Source organism: Lolium rigidum, unplaced genomic scaffold (assembly GCF_022539505.1).
Source record: "Lolium rigidum isolate FL_2022 unplaced genomic scaffold, APGP_CSIRO_Lrig_0.1 contig_33265_1, whole genome shotgun sequence".
NCBI classification, from domain to species: Eukaryota; Viridiplantae; Streptophyta; class Magnoliopsida; order Poales; family Poaceae; genus Lolium; species Lolium rigidum.
Window position 1 is genome coordinate 38,424 of NW_025900227.1, and position 21,201 is coordinate 59,624.

General features: G+C 45.4%; 1 protein-coding gene across 1 annotated transcript; it reads left to right on the plus strand.

Annotated features, from left to right (window-relative positions):
* Positions 1–14,423: 14,423 nt before the first annotated feature.
* Positions 14,424–15,797, plus strand: LOC124681063 (transcription factor WRKY45-1-like). Its single transcript, XM_047216034.1, has 3 exons — positions 14,424–14,717; positions 14,812–14,916; positions 15,137–15,797. The coding sequence occupies exons 1-3, from the start codon at positions 14,665–14,667 to the stop codon at positions 15,603–15,605; spliced, it is 627 nt and encodes a 208-aa protein (XP_047071990.1). The 5' UTR covers positions 14,424–14,664; the 3' UTR covers positions 15,606–15,797.
* The last annotated feature ends 5,404 nt before the right edge of the window (positions 15,798–21,201 follow it).

Here is a 21,201-nt window from a genome sequence, read left to right on the forward strand (position 1 = left end):
GTTTTTGCCGATCTGATCGAACATGCATTTTTGCATACAGCGCTGGTAAGTTGGGTCGGCATTTCTCAAACCAAAAGGCATAGTGACATAGCAATAAGCCCCATCCGGGGTGATGAACAAAGTCTTTATTTGATCTTCCTTTTTCAAGGGAATTTGATGGAAACCGGAATAAGCATCCAGAAAAGACAATAGTTCACAACCAGTAGTAGAATCAATCACCTCATCAATCCGGGGTAAAGGGAAAAGATCTTTCGGGCATCCCTTGTTCAGGTTGGTGTAGTCAATGCACATGCGCCACACCTTTGGAGCCTTGGGGTCTTCTTCTTTTTTCTTCTCGACCAACACCGGATTGGCCAGCCACTCAGTATGCAGCACCTCCACGATGAAACCGGAAACCAGTAACTTTGTCACTTCCTCTCGAATGATCTTTCTTCTATCTTCAGCAAACCAGCGTAAAGGTTGTCTCACCGGCTTCGCATCCTTCCGAACATTTAAAGAGTGCTCGGCCAACTCCCTCGGTACACCCACCAAGTCATCGGTAAACCAGGCGAAGATGTTCCGATTCTCACGGAGGAAGCTGACGAGCGCGCTTTCCTATGCCTCACTCAGGCCGGCACCGATATGAACGGTGCGCTCTGGGTATGCCGGATCCAGCACAATGTCCTTTGTCTCCTTCGTCGGCTTGAATGCCGGTGTGCCCAAGTTGCCGCTCATGGCCGCTAAGTTTAGCTGTGAGGACTGAGCCAGCGCCACATCGGTTTGCATCCTCCTTTTTTCCTCTACTATCACCAGCGATTCAGCCAGATTCGATCCGGCAGAAGAGGTTTCCAGCGAGACCTTGTAGTTTCCCACCACAGTCAAGGGTCCATTGGGTGCTGGCATCTTCATGTTGAGATATGCGGTATGAGTTGAGGCCATGAATGCCGCCAACGCCGGTCTCCCCAGCAGTGCATAGTAGGGACTGTCCAGATCAACCACCTCGAACAGAAGGTTCTCAACCCGACAATTGTCACGTCCCCCAAATGATACATCCACCCGGATTTTTCCCATGGGCGAACAGGACAGGCCCTGAACAATACCATGGAATGTTGTGTGGGTTGGCTGCAGCATGTTTTCGGTTATGCCGAGCGTACGCATGGTGTGCTGGTACATGATGTTTATGTTGCTTCCATTGTCTACCAGCACTTTGCTGAACTTGACTCGTGTCCTTGGCCCATGCATGATTGGGTCCACAACCAGAGCGTATCCGCCCGGATTCGGCATTATCTTCGGGTGATCCTTGAACGACCAGGTAATTTCCCGATCTGACCACATCATGTATTTTGGAACTGACGGCATCACTGCGCTCACTTCCATGCAACGGCGATGCACACTTTGCCTATCTGTTGGCTCAGTGACAAACACAACACAACACAGATGCGGATCCTGGTAAACATTCCGGCCCAAAGGTGCCGGTGGTGGCGCTTGATCATTACCATTTCCTACCTGATGAACTTCTTGCTGCTGCTGCGGCCTGTTCTGCTGAGCAAAAACTGGATGCGCATTTGCGCTGGTTAGCGGCGGTGGTGGTTGTAGTTTCACGAAACTTTGGTTTCCGGCATCTTTCATCATGCCTCTCTACATCAACCTCTTGGTCCAGGAGCAATATTTTGTCAAGTGGTTTGCCGGCCTTGTCGGATTAGGTGTGTGCCACCGGCATGGTTAATCCATCGCGGATTCCATGGTGTACTTCTCCTGATCTTGCCATGGTTTTTTCTCAACCCGTTGCTTTTTCGGACCAGCCCAAGGCTGTGTTCCGGTTTTTTGTCTTTGGCTTCCGCTGGCACCGGAATTATCCTGCACCGCGGCCACTTGCCACAGACCGTACCTCCGATCCGGAAAATCCTCTCTTCTTTTGTTATGCCGGTTGTCCCGGTACTGATCCTGGCGCGGATGGCTTTTTTTGCACCGGATCATCTTGAACTGCCGGTTGCATTGGATCTCCCAGCGGGTAGCTATCTGCCACACGTATCATCTCCGCCAAGGTTGTCAGCATGTTTTTTTGCAACTTCTGCCACAGCGGCGAGCCTCTCCGGCATCAATTGCAGAACCAAGCACTAGCTTGTGCTTCTATCACTCCTTCGCATGAGTTCCTTGTGGAGTTCCACCGGGTCAAGTAATCCCGGTCTGTTTCATTATCGCGCTGCTGGCATAGAGAAAGCTGATGCGGTCTGTTTGGCCTACGGTATGTGCTGCTGAAGTTGCTCACAAATGCTTCCTCGAAATCCAGCCAGCCGTTTATACTTACCTTTGGCAAATTGTTAAGCCAAATTCGTGCTGGTCCCACCAGGAAGGACGGTATGATTCTCACCGCCCAACGCCGGTTTCCTCCGCCAGTTGCGGTACCTCCGCCTCCAGCGACGTACACCGCTGTGACATAGTCAGCTAGCCAATCTTCCGGCTTAGTCGTGCCATCGTATGTTTTCGTATCACGGGGCAACTGAAAGTTGCGTACCGGTGGTTCTTCCCTCATAATCCGTGGGCCAAAGCACTGCGGACCCGGTGGACCTTCAGCTTCGATCATTTCGGAAAGATGCACTCTGTCCAGCCTGTGCCTCGCATCCCGGTCTGGCAGGCATCTTTCACCAACACGCTCTCCCAACGGATTCCGGTAAGCTCCGATCCTTTCCATTCCGGAATCGGCTTCATCACAGTATTCCGGTATCACAACTTTTCCTCGCTGGTACCTTGGCGATGGCATTTCATCCGCATAAGATGCTCTTGCCGCCGGATAATTTTGCCCGGTTTCATCTTTACCGGCATAAGCGTTTCCGACATAGCCTTTTCCGACATAGCCGCGACCTGCCACTTGGCTTTTTCTACCGGCATCGTATTGCCCGGCAAGAACCGGATCGTACACGATCATCTGCTGTGCATTTGCATCCTTTTCTCTTCTTCTGTCGGGATGGGGGGATGATGCCTGCCCATGCGACTTGCTTCCGGCATTCTTTGCCGAACGTACTGATTTTTTGACGCTGCAACTGCTTTGTTAATCCTAGCAAGCTCAGCATTTTGTGCCTCTATCATATCAAGCAACTCTCTTACTCGATCTTGCTGTTTTGCCAAAGCATCACCGGAAAGCGATTCACACATCTCTACTGCAGCCCTAACAGCTTTTATTGTTTTATCCGGACTGCTATACTTAGGTTTTTCTACCATGCTCAAAGATACCGACGTGCTTTTTCCGGCAAGAACCTCCCGGCGCAAATCCTGGTCTAAGTTGCGACCTCTAAGCCGGTTTCCCGCTACTCTAGCAGGTTGAGCGCTAACAGAAGCAAAGCCATGGGCAGCGTTGTACTCACGTAGGGTTAGGTTTAGCTCTCTCTGAGCCTTGATGATGTCCGCTCCTCCGGAGAGCAGCTTCTGCCGCTGCGCCTCCAGCTCAGCTTGAACCGTGGCGGGGTCGATGTTCTGCGCGATGGGTGTTGCCAGCACGCTCATGGCCGCATGGAGCGGGGTTTTCGGCGGTGGGGCAGATGTTCCGCTGATGATCTCGTCGCGCTCGGTTGGAGGCTTGGCTGGACGCGCGGACTTGGTCTGCCCAGCGCCCTCCACGGTAGCTTCTTTGCCGGCGTCGCCCACGCCAGCCATCATCACCTCCACGCTGCCGGCGGCGTAGCCGGTGCGCAGCCCGCGAGCAGCAGAAGATCTTGCAGGTCCGGCGCCGGCAGCACCGGCGAGAGGTACTGGCGCTCCGGGACGGTGCCGAAGTAGACGCGGTGGCTGCCGAACTCGATGATGCGGCCGTTCTTGGGGAACTTACCGCCGTTGGCGAAGCAGCCCGCGTTGTCGTCGACGAAGTCCAACGAGCCGAGGCGCTGGACGAACCCAGACACCACGCGCTCTCCGAAGATGGTGAGGAGGCCCGCCCGAATGTGAACTCCAGCAAGCGCAGCTGCTGGCCCCACGGTGGGCGCCAACTGTCGTCGTGGTGAACAGACAGATGCCATGGGATGGCTTAAGTTGGGGCCGAATGTGCGCTAGAGGATTCGGGGGAGGGTTTTGGTAACAAGGGAGAGGATTTGGGAAGGAATCCCGGTATGTATTTGATGAACTTGGCCTTGGCCAGAGGTTGAAGAACGTACGGAATACAAGGTGAGCACCTCTATCCTGCTCTACTTCTCTCTATTGCCTAACGATCCATCCCGCGCAGGGGTGTGCTCCCTCTCCTTATATAGGGGAGAGGGTGGCTTACAAGGGAAGAAACCCTAATGGCATCTTTGATGAGCTAAGCTACTTTATAAAGCTTCTTTGGCCTTGATGACACCGGTCTTGTCTTTAATCAGGAAGAGATGACCTCGTTCGGTACCTTATACGTCACCTTCTGCTTTAGCTTCAGGGCTTCGATTAAAACTGATTTGCTTCGCTCATCCTTGTCCTCTAGTCCTTGGGGGAATATTTGACCAGAATGCCGACATGCTACAATTGAGCTTATGACGGTACTCCGGCATCTCTCATGTTTACCGTATTACGGTATACCCCTCTTGGGATACCGGTATACTTTACCTTGGCGCTTGCCATCTTAACTTGGTCATCCGGATCAACCTTCAATCCGGTATCTTAGAAGATAAACAGGGCAACCTTGCCATGCCATTGGCCTACCGGGGGCCATCCCCCCGACAGTAGCAAAGTCGATGAAGATTTGATGAGTTTCATCCTTCCTCTTGAGGAAATAGACACACGTGTATCCTCAATAGTCATCAACAATCACCAAACAATGTTTCTTCGCACCAAGACTTGCATGAGTGGTAGGACCAAATAGATTCACATGAAGGAGCTCCAAGATCCTCTTGGAAGAGATAATAATCTTGCTTGGATACGGAGAGTCATGCATTTTGCCTTCAACACAAGCCCCGCACACATGATCTTTGGCAAAAGAAACATTGTCCATTAGTCCCACAATATGGTTCCCCTTGTGAAGACTTTGCAAAGTTCTCATGTCGACATGGGCCAAGCGGCGATGCCACAACCAACCCACGTCCGTCTTTCGGAATAGGCACATCGCACTTGAAGTGGTGGCCCCTGAGAAGTCCACCACATACAAGTTTTTTTCACGATACCCAACGAAAGCGGCTTTTAGAGTCTTGCTCCACAAGAGGACCACAATATCTCTATCAATAAAGATGGCAAAACCCATCTTGCCAAGGGCGGAAACGGACAACAAATTATAACCAAGGGTTTTGACAAGCATGACATCCACAAGAGTAATGTTGTGTGCAACCACAACCTTGCCAAAACCTAATACCTCAGATATTGAATTATTGCCAAAGGAGACGGTGATTTGGTGAGTGTTGGGCCTCAACCCGTTCACGAGATCCTTGCCGCCGGTCATATGACTTGTGCATCCACTATCAAGCACCCATTTTGACCCTCCGGCGGCATAGTCCTATATGAGATCAATTCTTGGATTTAGGTACCCATTTTTCAATGGGTCCTCTTTTGTTAGCAACAAGGGTCTTTGGGACCCAAATAAACCAAGAAATATAACCATCATAAGGCCGATCCAACATATTTTGCATAAATATCACCATAATAATCTTTGAATAAAACATAGTGAGGGTTAGCAATTCCCGCATGATCATCATTAATGGCTTTGCCCTTTGAGGCATCACCACCAATGACAACCTTCTTTTTTTGCTTGTGCGGGCTTGGCCTTCTTCTTGTTTGCCTTCTTTGCCTTGTTAATATAGCCAAGGCCCTCCTTCCCATTGTTTGACCTTTGCCTACTCATGAGTTCATCCAAAGATTGCTTACTTTAGGGAGAGGAAGACTTGGCAAGTTCATTCTTCAACCTAGCATTTTTCTCAATAATATTTGCATGATCATAAGTAGAAGTAGAAGAGCTAGGCACATCATATTTAGAAAGCCTAATTTGAAGTTGCTCATTTGACTTGGCGAGGAGAGAGTGTTCAGTCTTCAAGGCCTTGTGAGCCTTGTCTAGATCATCTAGATCTTTAACAAGTTTCTCACGATCAACACCAAATTGTGCTTTTTTCCTTTTTAAGCACGTTTACCTTAGCCCTACCAAGATATATTTATTTGATTAGTTTGACAATTTCATCTTGAGGTTCTTCAAGAGAGTTTCTAGTTTCTCTTCAAGAGAAGCTATAGTTTCTTGTTCTTCTTCAAGAGCATTTTTAAAGAGGCAATTTCAAGAGGATCCTCTCTTTCTCTTTGACATTTTTTTATCAAGGATATATTCTAGTTGTGCTAGATGAGACATGAGAGCCCCAACATGCTTTTCGTGGTCACCATTCAAGTTAAAGATGAACTCATCGAACTCAAGCATTTCTTGTTTAACTTTTAAGCTAGCGTGATCAACCCCTAGAGTATTTGGCATATTAGGCATAGGGGGTTGTGTGATGATACCTCGGAAGATTTAGCCATGAAGCAATTTTCTTCCTTCATGTGATACCTTCATTGGGGGATTCAATTGGTGATGAAGAGGTAGTGGAGATGGAAGCAAGAGCAACCAACCCATTGGTAGTTTCATCATCATCATCAGCAAGAGTAACCAACCCATTGAGTTGAGAGCACAATAGATGTATCCATTGAAGATCTTGCCATAAAGCAATGTGCATTCTTGATGTGAGGGTTCTCATTGGGGGATTCAAAGAGGGATGAAGATGGAGTAGAGGTATTAGCAATAGCGGCCACTTCCTTTGAGTTTTCTTCTTCATCACTATCACTATTATTGTCCTCGGAAGAATACTCCTCTTGAGTTAATAGCACAATCATTGATGGCCTCTTGTTCTTTTTATTCTTGATGAATGGTCTCTTGTTGGGAACCTTTGAATCTTTGCTCTTATCCTTGGGAATGAGCCTTCCACCATGAGTTTCTCTATTCTCATATTGGAATTCGGTGATTAAGTGGTATTTATCACCACAACTGAAGCAAGATCTTGATCTTGGGCCCGAGCTCTTGAATCCGCTTGCTTTATTCCTCTTGATGTTCTCTTATTTTGCCTTGGATGGATCAACCCAAAAGGTTCTTTCATGGAATGCCATATGGTCATGGTAATGGTATTCCAAGTCCTCCAGATAGGACATGCTCCAAGAGGTTCTAGATGGTTCTTGAGTGTCCACCTCTTCCACCGTATTGACATTCAAAACAAGATTTGCACCTCTTGCCATCCCCATTGCACGGTTCCGAGAATCTTGAGAATTTTGTTTGGCCACCTTGAGAGCTTGCATCTCGTGCACCACTTGATAGGAGGTTAGCTTAGGATAGCTTTCCTTCCCAAAAAGACTCTTGACATCAATGGGTTCATAAGGCATCATGGCATCGATATACTTGTCCTTGATCCAAAAGTCATCAATATGTTGGGCACCCACATTACGGAAGGCGTCGGCAATGGATATGAGCCTTATATACATCTCTTGATGATCTTCATTTGGCAACCTCATGAACCCTTCGGCTTGGTTCCGAAGAGCACTATACTTGTTTCTCTTCATGCTTTCACTTCCCACAAAGATTTTGGACAACCCATCCCAAGCTTCCTTGGCGGTGGTGTAGTTCCGAATATAAGCCAAGCCATTTGTCCCCACGGCTTGATGAATCATGTTCAAGGCGACAAAGTTGAGTTGTTGATCAACCACTTCTCTTCTATTTAATTTGTCGGCGTTGAAAGGCTTGTACCCTTCAAGAATGATTCTCCAGATCTCATTGGAGGCACTTCACACATGACACATGAGAGAGACTCAAATTGCCACCAATTAAAATCCTCAACATTAAGCTTACGTGGATCACCTTTATTGTTTATATGAGGGTGAGGGACAGGTGGATCCGGAGAGAGCCAATCAACGACATGGTAGGTCTCCTTCTCACCTAAGCCATTTTTTAGGAGAAGCACTAGATATTTTAACATTTGCTAGGTCGTCACCATCAAAGGGCTTTGTAGTAGAGGGTGAGGCCGAAGGATCTTCCTCTACTAAAGAGTCATTGTCCTTGTCCTCCGTGATGGGAATGACGGGAGGGACCGACCGTTTTAGTATTTCCGTTAGACATTTCTTCATATCTAGCATATTAGCTTCCATGGAGGATCTCAAGGATGTTTCCAAAGACTTGAGTTCGTCCATGGAAGTCGGCTTTGCGGTCCCTTCCGAAACATCATCGTCCGGCATAATCTTAGGCCGTTAAGCCCAAAATAAGAGCCAAGGCTTTGATGCCAATTGAAAGGATCGTATGCCGCACCTAGAGGGGGGGGGGGGTGAATAGGCGCTACCCAATTTTTAGTTCTTTTTCAATTAAGGCTTGACACAAAGGTAATTCTCTATATATGCAACTATGTGAATTTCCCTAGATGAAAAGGTACAGAACTAAGCAAGATATAGCTAGGCAAGATATAATAATGCAATCAAGGATAGAGGTAACCGAGAGTGGAGCACACGGACACACAAGGGATGATTCCCGTAGTTCCTTCCTTTTGAGGGGAAGTACGTCTACGTTGGAGGGGTGTGGTCGCCACAAAGGCCTAACCAACGCTACAAAGGCCTCACCCTATTCTCCGATGAGTAACGCCACAAAGGCCTAGCTCACTTGTCCACTAAGGGATTTCCTCGAGGCGAAAACCGGGCCTTTACAAGGTTCTTGGGGCACACATCCACAACCGAATTGGAGGCTCCCAATAGTTGTAATAACACAACAACAACAACAACAAGAACAAATCAAGTCACAACAACTAGGGTTTCCAAAAAGGAACACTAGCAAAGGGGCCCTCAAATAAATGAGGGGGAAATGTAAATCGCTTCGGTGGAGATGTAGATCGGGGTCTTCTCTTTCGATTCTCCAAAGATCAAGAGCTTTGTTGGATGGTTGGAGGAGGAGATCTGATGATTTTAGTGGCTCAGCTTGAGGTGGTGTTCTTGAGAAAAAACGATCAACCTTCCAAGATAGGGAAAAGGTCCTATTTATACCCCTCAGCAGATTCTGACCGCTGGAGCATCTTTGGCGGCACTACCTTTGGAAATAGGCGGCAGTACCGTTCCTGGGAGAAAGTTCCAGCGGTAGTGCCGGTCACAAGGGTTGTAGTGCCGCCCAGAGGGGTGGCCTGATCACCAGCACTGGAAGTGCTGCCAGGGGCAGAGGAACTGCCGCCAATCCTAGCGGCAGTACTACCCAGAATAGCGGCACTGCCGCCACGAACGGCGGCAGTGCCGCCCTGACTTGGTACCGCATATAAGTTATCATGCTTGCATATCCATCATTTGAGTCTCCAACAATTATTCCAATAATTACATATCCGATTTGCCCTATGGACGAATATGCAAGCATACGTTTCATGCTTGTTTGAGTAATAGCAAGGAGATTCCCCAAAATCATGCTAAGAATAGCTAGGATTTCCGGAAGAAGATGCCATTCGTTTGATGAGAAATAAAAAGGAATATCGAGAATTCGCGTGGCTGAAGCTGAAGCAGCTACTTTTGAAGTAACAGAAAGAAAAGCAACGACTGGAGTGGGGGAGTCCGAGTCGAAAAGAGGATTCCTCGCTTCTTTGTTTTGCATGAGACTTTCATCTCGCACGGCTCCTAAGTGATAAAAGAAAGAAGAACTCGTCTTCTTTCTTTTTTGATTACCTTCCTCGCGTATGTATAAGACCGAATCCATTCTTTTTCGAAATCGATTTCAAAAAAGAACTACTAATCCTTAACTTGTGTTCTTCTCATTCGCTTTACGGGGACTATCCCATCGATAATCACTTAAGTAGTTTCTCTGCATCACTTAGCACCATATTAAAAGTTCACTGATGTTGTCGTCAAACACATAAAATCCTAGAGATCATGAAATGCTCTCTCAACTGTAATTGTCAAAGTGAATAATTCTAAGGATACCACGAAATCATCAAGAAACGTAAAGAGACGTTTGAAGTCTGTCAGAAAATTGCGAAACTCCGGGGGAATATCGGTTACATATATTGAAACATACAAAAATATGGTAGAAAGTGCATCGAGGGAGATGGGTTTGAGTCCCAAAAATATTACACCATAGTAGTAACCCAAGCTTTGTGATTAGAGATCCCGTGAATTAGGACCTCGAAAAAACAAGCTAGCTAGTGGGTTAACTGAGGAGGGTATTATCTAATCCTCTCTATGTGAAGATGCACAACTCTCAATGGTTGTAAGGCACTTTGGCAACATGCATTAACTTGTTTACTAACATATATGCTTCACCGGCAGGGTAGGCTACTGACAATCATGTACTGGTTATGACTTTTATTGAAACCAGTTCACGCAAAACTTTCAATTCAAAACATAGTTCATTATTCAAGTCCGATCAAATAGATGTAGCTTAAAGTGCTAGGCAAAAATTCAACTTAACGGTGTCTGCCGAAACAATGGTATATAAACAAGCAGCGAGTATCGGCAAATTTTAAAATGGGCATTTGAGATCTAGTGGGGCATTGTTAAAATAATGGGCTAAATCGTTTGACCCATGTAGTATTTCAGATTTTGATTAAATCTCAAAGACCACATATGTGACAACCCATGTGAGTTTGAGCTCTAGTTGGTAGCAGCTCACAAGGGAAGTTAGACCATCTTATAAGGTCGGTTATTCCACCACTAGTAACAGAGTAAGAAGAGGAGTGGTACATGCGCGCTCCTCCTCCTCGCTCGCTCATCGCGTCTCGACACGCCACGCCAAGCCACGACGCGCCGTGCTCGTGTTGAGTGGATTGAGTCGATACTTGCTTTCTTTTTGCTATTAGTTGGTTCGGGTCACTCTTGGGTCGTGGGCTATCTATAACCAACTCGAAACATGCGATATGGGTGTGGTCCACGTTGTCTAGGGTTTCCTGAGCCTATATAATCTCTTTCCCGACTGTTACCGAAACATATCTGATACACGACTTAGGATTTTGCCACTTCTCTTTGCTTGCGCCATCATCGTAGCCACACATCTGATACATGAGTTAGGGTTTTGCCACCTCTCTCTGGTTGTGCCGCCACCGTAGCCTATTTCATCCCGCTCGCTAGCATGCACCAGCGAACGGGAGAGCATGTCTCCAAAACCACTCGTCGTTGCGATCATGTATGAGAAGGAATTAGCTTTTTGGGAAGCCCTCTGCTGCTCAAGCTCTTCATCACGGCGGGTCGTCTATCAGACAAGTTGGGCGGTGCCGCTTATCGTCATCTACATCACCGTCTATTTCGACCTTTCTTCGCCAATGCTACCGTCAACAACGTCACCGCTGCATCAACATCTGCTTCATCTACATCTGATCGGTACGTGCGTCATATTTCGATCTGTTTAGCATGGATGTTGTATTGTATGCGCTGCTGTTCATGTTGCTTAGCACATCTAGTCCATTTGAGTTTCACATGTTAATAGCTGTTATAGTTATGTTTAATATTCTGAAATTAATCGTGGAAATTATGCCTAATTATCCAACAATAGTGGCACACCTAGTCATTGCGAGCAGGGATATTAAAAAAGCGAGAAAGAATTGCCAAGAAAATCATTGGAAATAGTCAAAAGGAAATGAAATATTTGCACATACAAGTTTTCTTCTCCTATATAGGACGAAAAGTTTGACGACAATCTTAATGGACGAATGAATAAAGTGGGAGATGCGGTGACGACGTGAGAAGAACAGCTGCTAACACTCAGCACCGCACCGGCCACCTCATATATCATGCGAGACTAATCCGTCCAACTGGAAGAGTTAACCATGGGCGCCAACAGGGATCATCTTCTTGACATTTTTCTTTTCTGTTACCTTTTCCCAGTTCTGGGATTCCAACAGCAACATGACGACTGACGAGCAACCCAATCAATCAAATTTAGTTTGACCAACGGTGGTCCGCTCTGAATATTTCATAACGAAATACTTAGCATATACTACTATTGAGTAACAGCTAGAAACTCAACGAATTTCTTTTTGTTTTCCAAGCGTAGGTCCGCACAACAATTTTTTTGAAAAGTAGTCTACAGGAAAGTGTCAATCTTCTCGTCTTGTCTTAGTTAATGGATGTGTGTCAAGCTACGACAAGTACTCCTACAACTAATTTTGGTGACCAGACTTGCCGGCTTGCGCCACCCGAAGTAGTTTAATCTGACTTCAAAAAAGTGAGGTCAGTTTTAACAAAGACCAATAAGCTAGTAACAAGTGTTTCCACATAAGTAATGACTGCGTAAGAAACATTTTCCACAAGATAGTTTGGCGCTATCATCTGTCACAAAAACATTTTGTGCTTTGGCCCTACTGCTGGCGGCTCACGGCTCACAGTGCTAATTTATTTTCACAAAGCTTAAGCGGCATGCATTGCCAAAAAACACTCATTTTCAGACGACATTCGACGGCACATTTGGACTTAGCGAAGGATATTCGGATCTTACTTCAGTTCTTCTCAAGTAGTGATTTCAGTACCGCTTCTTTGTGCTGAAATGTCAAGGATTACCAATAATTTTAATTGTGGTATTGCTTCTTTATATTGGTTTCAAAAGTTCACAAATCATTTCTATTTTGAGGCAATCACTTCGTATCTACTTAAGTGTATGGTCTATGACCCTGAGAGATATTTTGAAAGTGTGAACATGGACGCGCCTTTGTGTAGCTGTGTTGCACATTTTGTATGCCGGTCGACTGGCGTAGCCGCAATTATACACCTTTTCTATCACTTGGCTCTGGATTGTTAATCGTGTAGTTCATTGTGACCACACTTCAATGTTTATTTATCTCCTTCTATATCAGGGACTGTGACGCCATATTTTAGTCGGTAACCAACTCAATTAGCGGGACATCTATACAAACTCCTATATGTATATGTAATGCAAAGTCAATGAATAAGCCAAGATCTGGATGGCAATGCATCCTCCTTCTCTCTCTACGTCGACCGGCCAATCAGAAGGCGTAACCTGTCCTATTTCTAGAAGAAGCCAGTTAGAAAATTAGATACGTGTCTCAGTCTGGTAGTGTTTGTAAATTGTAACACAAAAGTAAATTCCAAGAGTATGAGATGGGGTAAAGAAAAGTCAGAGCTTGGCCCAGCAGGTCTTAATTTTAGTAACATGCTGGTACAATAAACAATGTGATCTTTTTCTTGGCGCGAGGAATAAACAATGTGATCTGGTGTACTGGTTTTCCTTCTTTCTGAATTCTTTGACCTTGCACTTGTGAGCTGTCTTCCTATATTACATGGTCAATTTGCAGCAGCTCCTTATGGTCACCATCACCATATTTTTGGCCAATAATACTACTTCTGTACGGAAAGAAAAGAAGATCTCAAACAAAAGAAAAGAAAAGAAATTCAGAAAACAAACGCACCGACTAGCTAACAAAGGGTGTGTCTGGTTTTTTCCTTCTTTCTGAATTCTCTGACCTTGCATTTGCTAGGTGTCTTTTTAAGGCATGTATAATAGAAGGTGCTTAAAAAGTAAATCGGTTTTCACTTAAGCAGTAGTGCTTATTTACACCAGACAGATGCCTAACTAGACATCTCTCCAATCAAATAAACACTAATACTTAAGAAAATGTTTGGTTTAGTTTCGTAAGCACCCACTAAGCTAAGTACCTCACAACTTACATCAGCCTTATAAATAGTCAATTGGCAACACCTCCTTCCTTATGGTTGCCATCAACATATATAGTTTTTGCTAATAGTACTATTAATATTTTCCCAAGAACAGGTAAAAGATTTGCATGCCATTTGCTAATACTATTTCAGGACAGCAAAGAAAAGAAAGTCACAAACAAAGAAAAATCAATTCAGAACACACGCTACTGACGCTAATCTACCATCGTGATGCAGCAGGGGCATCTGGGCATTAACATATTGCTCCTGTGACCAGGCATCCATCCAGTTGCCTGATAAAACCTCAGCGATGATCTCATGTTCCAGGGGTCCTAATTTTCTTTTTAGGGTACGGGGGTCCTAAATAAGGGGGAAAGCTTTTCTAGAGATTCCTTGCCCGCTCAACTTGCCTCCGCGGCATGTGCAGGTCTTATATAAAAACACAACCCGTCGATGTGCGTTAGGTATCATCAGCATAGCTAGGCAGCTAGCTAGTCTCCCTTGCCAAGCAACGAGACGATTCCCGGCCTCCGCGAGCCAAGAAGAATCCGACTAGTTTAATCCCCCAGCGGTACCAAACTTCCATTTTGGACAAGATTTGAACCGGTCCGGCCGAATACAATACTGTATCACCCCCAGCGAGTCCCGATCAACTCAAGGATTTGTTTATTATTCAGGCTAGACCAAGTTGCGAGATCGATGAGAGTGCCATAAAAATAAGGCCGGAACACATCAGCCGAGGCCACTTGTAGGCCTCTGGAGCTTGGAGGAAAGAAAGAAGGTGCGGAGAAATTTCTGAGGGTCGCGAGGGCTCCCCGTCGGTGCGGCGGGAGCACGTGATAGCGATACGCTCGCTCGCTCGCTGGGAGGAGAAGATAATCTTTGCATCTCCCGTTCCCGGTCTCAGTTTATGAGAGGGGGAGTTTTTTAGTCTGTAAGCTGCATCAGGGTCTCAATTATAGAGGTCTTGACGTTAAGCTAAAAGGGGAGCTCCGGTCTAGTACGCTTCCCTCTGATTAAGCCTAGCTCATACCTTTTCCTTCTTCTTCGTCTTCCTCCTCCTCCTCCTCTTCCGGCCGGCTCTAGTCTTCTTGCTCTTGGCGACTGAGAGCAATGTCTCCTGTGCCCAGCCCACATCAGTCGCACCTTCTAGGCCATGGATCAAGGTATAGACACTGCTATTCTGTTTGTTGTGATGTTTGTATATGTGTGTGCGGCGGCTCAGTTGGAGTAACCTTTCTTGATTCGTTTCTGATGCAGGAAGGAGAAGCGGATGAGGAAAGTTGATACCTTTGCGCCCCACAACGACGGCCACCAATGGAGGAAGTACGGCGAGAAGAAGATTAACAACTGCAACTTCCCCAGGTTCGTAGCCATTTCCTGATCTGCATCTGCACAGCTTCTGGAAAACAACTCGTCTGATGGTTGCCTGCTCCTTTTCCCCACCTCTATGCTGCTTCTCTGCTTCCTACACAAATCTGCCATAAGAGGGAGATGCATAGTGTCACAAATATATGGAGTTGGGGAAAGCTGGATCAGTTCGGTTTACTCACAAATTTGTGCTCTTCCTTCTGTCCCGCTGCAGGTACTACTACAGATGCACCTACAAGGACAACATGAACTGCCCAGCGACGAAGCAGATTCAGCAGAAGGACCACAGCGACCCCCCATTGTACCAGGTCACCTACTACAACGAGCATTCCTGCAACAGCGCCTTCCTCGCCCTCACCCCCACCGAGTTCCAGCTGCAGACCGCGTCCGGGAAGGCTGTCTCCATCTGCTTCGATTCATCCGGGGCTCAAGAGCCGGGAGGAGGCTCGCCGTCTTCGAGCACGGCGGCGCCACGCGGCGCGCCGTCGGAGAACAAGAACCAGACCCAGACCACCCTCAAGCTCCGGTCAGAAGCGCTTTCCTGGGGCCCCGGCGTCGTGGAGCAAAAGCCCGAGCTCCAGTCCTGCAGCACCGCGTGCCAAGACGCGTATTCCGCCGCGACCATGTCTGAGGACATAGATGCAGGCAGATTCGGCTCTATCAGATTCTTCCATTTTTTGTAAATGGGATCAATGGAAGACACTTCTTGATTTTTACCTCAAAGAACTAATATGATACACATCTTCTTTTTTTCCCATCTGCATGCTAGAGCACCAGGTATTCGCATGCCAGATGTGGACAAGATTTTCTTAGTTCAATTGGAATACCACTGCTAATTCGGATGGCAGAGTTCAGTTCTGCAAACTCTCATGTTATTTCTGTTGAGACACTGCAGCTGCATCTTGTACCTTCAAAAGCAATGAATACATTCCTTACTGCATTATGCTACATATATACAATAATAACGGATTAGGGTAGGAACACACAAGATGAAAAATGGCAGAGAGCTCTCAAATCACAGTACAAATATATGCAACATGGTCAGAAATAAGCTATAGGAAATATCTTGGTAATATGAAACAAAGCATGGAAAAGACCAGAAGTAGGTCAACATGAAACATGGGCAGCACAATCATAGTCCAAACCTTATTTTGTAACTTTGGCCTACCATGAACTGCTGAATGACACTACAATAAGCAAAACTCCAGTTCAGGAAAAACATAAGATCATTTGTGCATGACAACATACCAGCTTTACCATCACAGTGTATCAGGAGGCATGCCAATGAAATTGAAGAAACGAAGATGTATATCCCATATTTGCAGATGTTATTGGTGCAACTTTATATTACATTCTTAAAGACTTCTTTGCCTTCAAGCATCCTACAACACCCAGGGCTTGTCCAACTGGACCTAATCATGAAGAGAGAACAAAACAAGGACAAGATATCAAATCAGACAAAAAGTTTGCATGCTCAATAATAGAAGAAAGTTTCAGTACCTACATTTGCTAGCTCCATTCAGTATCCACAGCATCTGTTAACTATGCTACATATCCACAGAAATTGCTAACTCAATGAAGCAGACACACATATGCCTGTTCAGGTGTCGGAAATGGTGAATGGAACCTGGGTGCGCACGCACCCATTTACGAAAAGTTCAAAAAAATGCTATTTAAAAGTTTCAAAAAATTGTGAAGTAAAATTTTGCATGTACATATTACATTTTGTCATTTTTATGCAGGCCACACACAATGGTATTTTTTCGTGAAAACTCACACGAGTAAGTATCAACATAATATGTACATGCAAAATTTTACTTCACAATTTTTTGAAACTTTTAAATAGCATTTTTTTGAACTTTTCGTAAATGGGTGCGCGCGCACCCAGGTTCCAAACGTCCGGGTCGGTTCAGGTGTTCTCTATTATAACATGGAAATTATCTTAGTTTCCATTTGTTTGCAACAAGCATAACAGACAATTTCTTCCAAATGTTGTTACCAATATATTTCAACAATGTTATTATATGTCCACACATAATTATCATCTCCATGAAGCAGGATGTTGTTGGAAGCATACCAAGGAGACACCGATAAGATGGTTCAAACGTTAGCTCTTGGCACATATCATGGGGATCACGCCCCTTGGGGACAAACATTTGCAGACAACAAATTTCGAACCCAAATTTAATACAATTTATTCAGAAGAATCCCCAGTACACAGAGTGAAATGCACATCATTGTTGCGCAGCAGCTGAGTAAATCATCTCTGCACACACTCCGAACCATCCTTTACTTCAGCATTTCTGAAAGACAACATGAACTGCCGGGCGACGAAGCAGGTTCAGCAGAAAGACCACAGCCATCCCCCGTTGTACCAAATCACCTACTACAACGAGCATTTATGCAACAGCGCCTTCGTCACCCTCACCCCGAGAGAGTTCCAGCCGCGGATTGCATCTGGGAAGGCGGTTTCCATCTGCTTCGATTCATCTGGGGCTCAAGAAACGGGAGGACGATCGCCGTCTTCGATCGCAGCGGCACCAGGCGGCCTTCGGAAAACAAGAACCAGACCACGCTTAAGCTGCGTCAGAATCCTTTTGTGGAGCCCCGGTGTCGTAGAACAAAAGCCCGAGCTCCAGTCCTGCAGCACCGAGTGCCAAGATGCGTATTCAGCCGCTACAATGTCTGAAGACATAGACAAGGTTCTATCAGATTCTTCCATCTTTTGTAAATGGAATCAATGGAAGACATTTGATTTTTTACTTCAAAGAACTAATATAATACACATCTTCTTTTTTTCCCATCTGCATGCTAGAGCACCAGGTATTGGCATGTGAGATGTGGACAAGATTATCTTAGTTCAATTGAAATACCACTGCTAATTCGGATGGCAGAGTTCAGTTCTGCAAACTCTCATGTTATTTCTGTTGAGACACTGCAGCTGCATCTTGTACCTGCAAAACCAATGAATACATTCCTTACTGCGTTATGCTACATATATATATACAATAATAGCGGATTAGGGTTGGAACACACAAGATAAAAAAGGGCAGAGCTCTCAAATCATCATAGTAAAAATATATGCAGCATGGCCATAAATAAGCTAGCAAATTTCTTGCCATCTTGGTGATATGAAACACAGCATAGAAAAGACCACAAGTACATGAACATGAAGATGGGCAGCACAATCTTAATCCAAACCACATTTTTTACCTTCGCCATCAACTGATGAATGACACTGGAATAAGCAAAAGTCCAATTCAGGGGAAAAGGTAAGATTATTTATGCTCTACCAATTGTGCATGAATTAACAACATACCAGCTTTACCATCTCAGTGAATCAGGAGACTTTGCGATGAAATTGAAGAGATGAAAATAGATTATATCCCATAGTTGGTGGAGAGGTTACAATTGAAGAGATGAAAATAGATTATATCCCATATGCAATTCTACATATGAATTGCATTCTTAAAGACTTCTTTGCCTTCAAGCATCCTACAGCACCCAGGGCTTGTCCAAATGGACCTAATCATGAAGAGAGAACAAAACAAGGACAAGACATCAAATCAGACAAAAGGTCTGCATGCTCAATAATAGAAGAAAATTTCAGTATCGACATTTGCTAGCTTCATTCAATATCGAGAGAATTTTCCAACTCCATGAAGCAGGATGCCTTGGAAAGAATACCAAGCAAACACAAATAGGCTTGTTGTGGTGCTGGCCTATAAATCACAGAAATTCCTTTTGCCTCCATTTGTTTGCAACAAGCATAACCAGACAATTTCCTCCAAATGTTCTTAGCGAGTTCAATGACGAAGCGTTCCCATGTATTTCAACAATGTTGTTATATGTCCACACATAATTATCGTCTACATGAAGCAGGATATTGTTGGAAGCATACCAAGGAAACACCAATCAGATGGTTCAAATGTTAACTATGCTCCATAAAAACACACCATAGAAAATACAAGAAGCATATGAACATTAAAGTTGTGCAGCACAATCTTATTCCAAACCACATTTTGTACCTTGGCCATCATCTGCCTAATGCCATTGCAATAAGCAAAACTCTAATTCGGAGATAACATAAGATCATTTGTGAGTGTTGTACAAACATACCAGCTTTACGATCTCAGTGAATCAAGAGACATACTCATGATGAAATTGAAGGAAAAGAAATAGATTATATCCCATAGGGAGAGGTTATTGGTGCACTTTTACATATGAATTGCATTCTTAAAGACTTCTTTGCCTTCAAGCATCCTACAGCAGCCCGGGCTTGTCCAGATGGACCTAATCATGAAGAGAGAACAAAACAAGGACAAGACATCAAATCAGACAAAAAAGTATGCATGATCAATAGTAGAAGAAAATTTCAGTATCTACATTTGTTAGCTCCATTCAGTATCCACAGCATCTGTTAACTATGCTACATATTCACAGAAATTGCCAACTCCATGAAGCAAACACAAATATGCCTGTTCTGGTGTTCGCTATTATACCATTGAAATTACCTTAGTTTCCATTTGTTGGAAACAAGCATAATCAGACAATTTCATCCCAATGTTATTCCCAAATTCGATGACAAGGCGTTCCCATATATTTCAACAATGATGTTATATATGTCCACACATAATTATCATGTCCATGAAGCAGGATGCTGTTGGAAGCATACCAAAGGAAACACCAATCAGATGGTTCAAATGTTAGCTATGCTCCATAAAAACACACCACAGAAAAGTCAAGAAGTATATGAACATGAAGGATGTGCAGCACAATCTTTTTCCAAACCACATCTTGTGCCTTGGCTATCATCTGCTGAATGCCATTGCAATAAGCAAAATTCTAATTCAGAGAAAACATAAGATCGTTTGTGAGTGGCGAACCAACATAGCAGCTTTACCATCTCAGTGAATCAGGCTGATGAAATTGAAGAAACATAAATAGATTATATCCCATAGTTGAGAGGTTATTGGTGCACTTCTACATATGAATTACATTCTTAACGACTTCTTTGAATTCAAGCATCCTGCAGCAGCCAGAGCCTGTCCAAATGGACCTAATCACGAAGAGAGAACAAAACAAGGAGAAGATATCAAACCAGACAAAAAGTCTGCATGCTCAATAATAGTAGAAAGTATCAGTATCTACATTTGCTAGCTCCATTCAGTATCCAGAGCATAACTATGCTACATATCCACAGAAATTGCCAACTCCATGAAGCAGACACTAATATGCCTGTTCAGGTGTTCTCTATTTGCCTATGTATACCATGGAATATACCTTAGTTTCCATTTGTTGGGAACAAGCATAATCAGACATTGTCTTCTAAGTGTCGTTACCGAATTGTCCCCAATATATTTCAACGATGTTGTTATATGTCCACACATAATTATCATCTCCATGAAGCATGATGTTGTTGGAAGCATACAAGTAGACACCAATAAGATGGTTCAAATGTATTGAGAAGAATCCCCTCCCTTGGCAACAAACATTTGCAGACAAACAAATTTGAAACCCAAATTTATAACAATGTATGTATTTTTACAGAGTAAAATACAAATCATTGTTGCGCGGCAGCAGAGTAAACCATCTCTGTACACTCGGAATCATCCTTGACTTCAACATGGCTGAACCGGAAGGTTTTGGCCAAGCTCTGCACGAGCTGATGATGGATCACCTCGTCAGGAGGGAGTTCCACTTTTGCCTCTTGCCGCAGCGACGTGACATCCTTGTTGGCGATGCCGCAGGGCACGATGTGCTTGAAGTAGCCCAAGTCAGGATCGATGTTGAAGGCGAGGCCATGGGAGGTGAACCCGGAGGAGATCCTGACCCCGATGGCCCCGATCTTCCTGTCCCCGACCCAGACGCCGGTGCAGCGGCCCCCTGGGCGCGCCTCGACGCCGTACAGCGAGGCGACCTCGACCATGGCGGCCTCGAGCCCCTCGACGTACCTCCGCGCGCCGAGCCCGATGTCCCGGAGCGAGAGGATGGGGTAGAGCACGGCCTGGCGCGGGCCGTGGAAGGTGACGTCGCCGCCGCGCTCCGTGCGATGGAGCTCGGCGCCGAGCGCCCCCAGGCTGGACTCCGGCACCAGCAGGTTGTGGTCGGTGCGGCGCTTGCCGAAGGTGTAGGTCGGCGGGTGCTGCAGCGAGAGGACGAGGTCCGGGACCCGGCCGGCCCTCCGGTCGGCGACGAGCCGCTCCTGGAGCTTGAGGGCGTCGCTGTACTTGACCACCCCCAGCCTCCACGCCTCCAGCACCCTCCTCGCGCCACCGC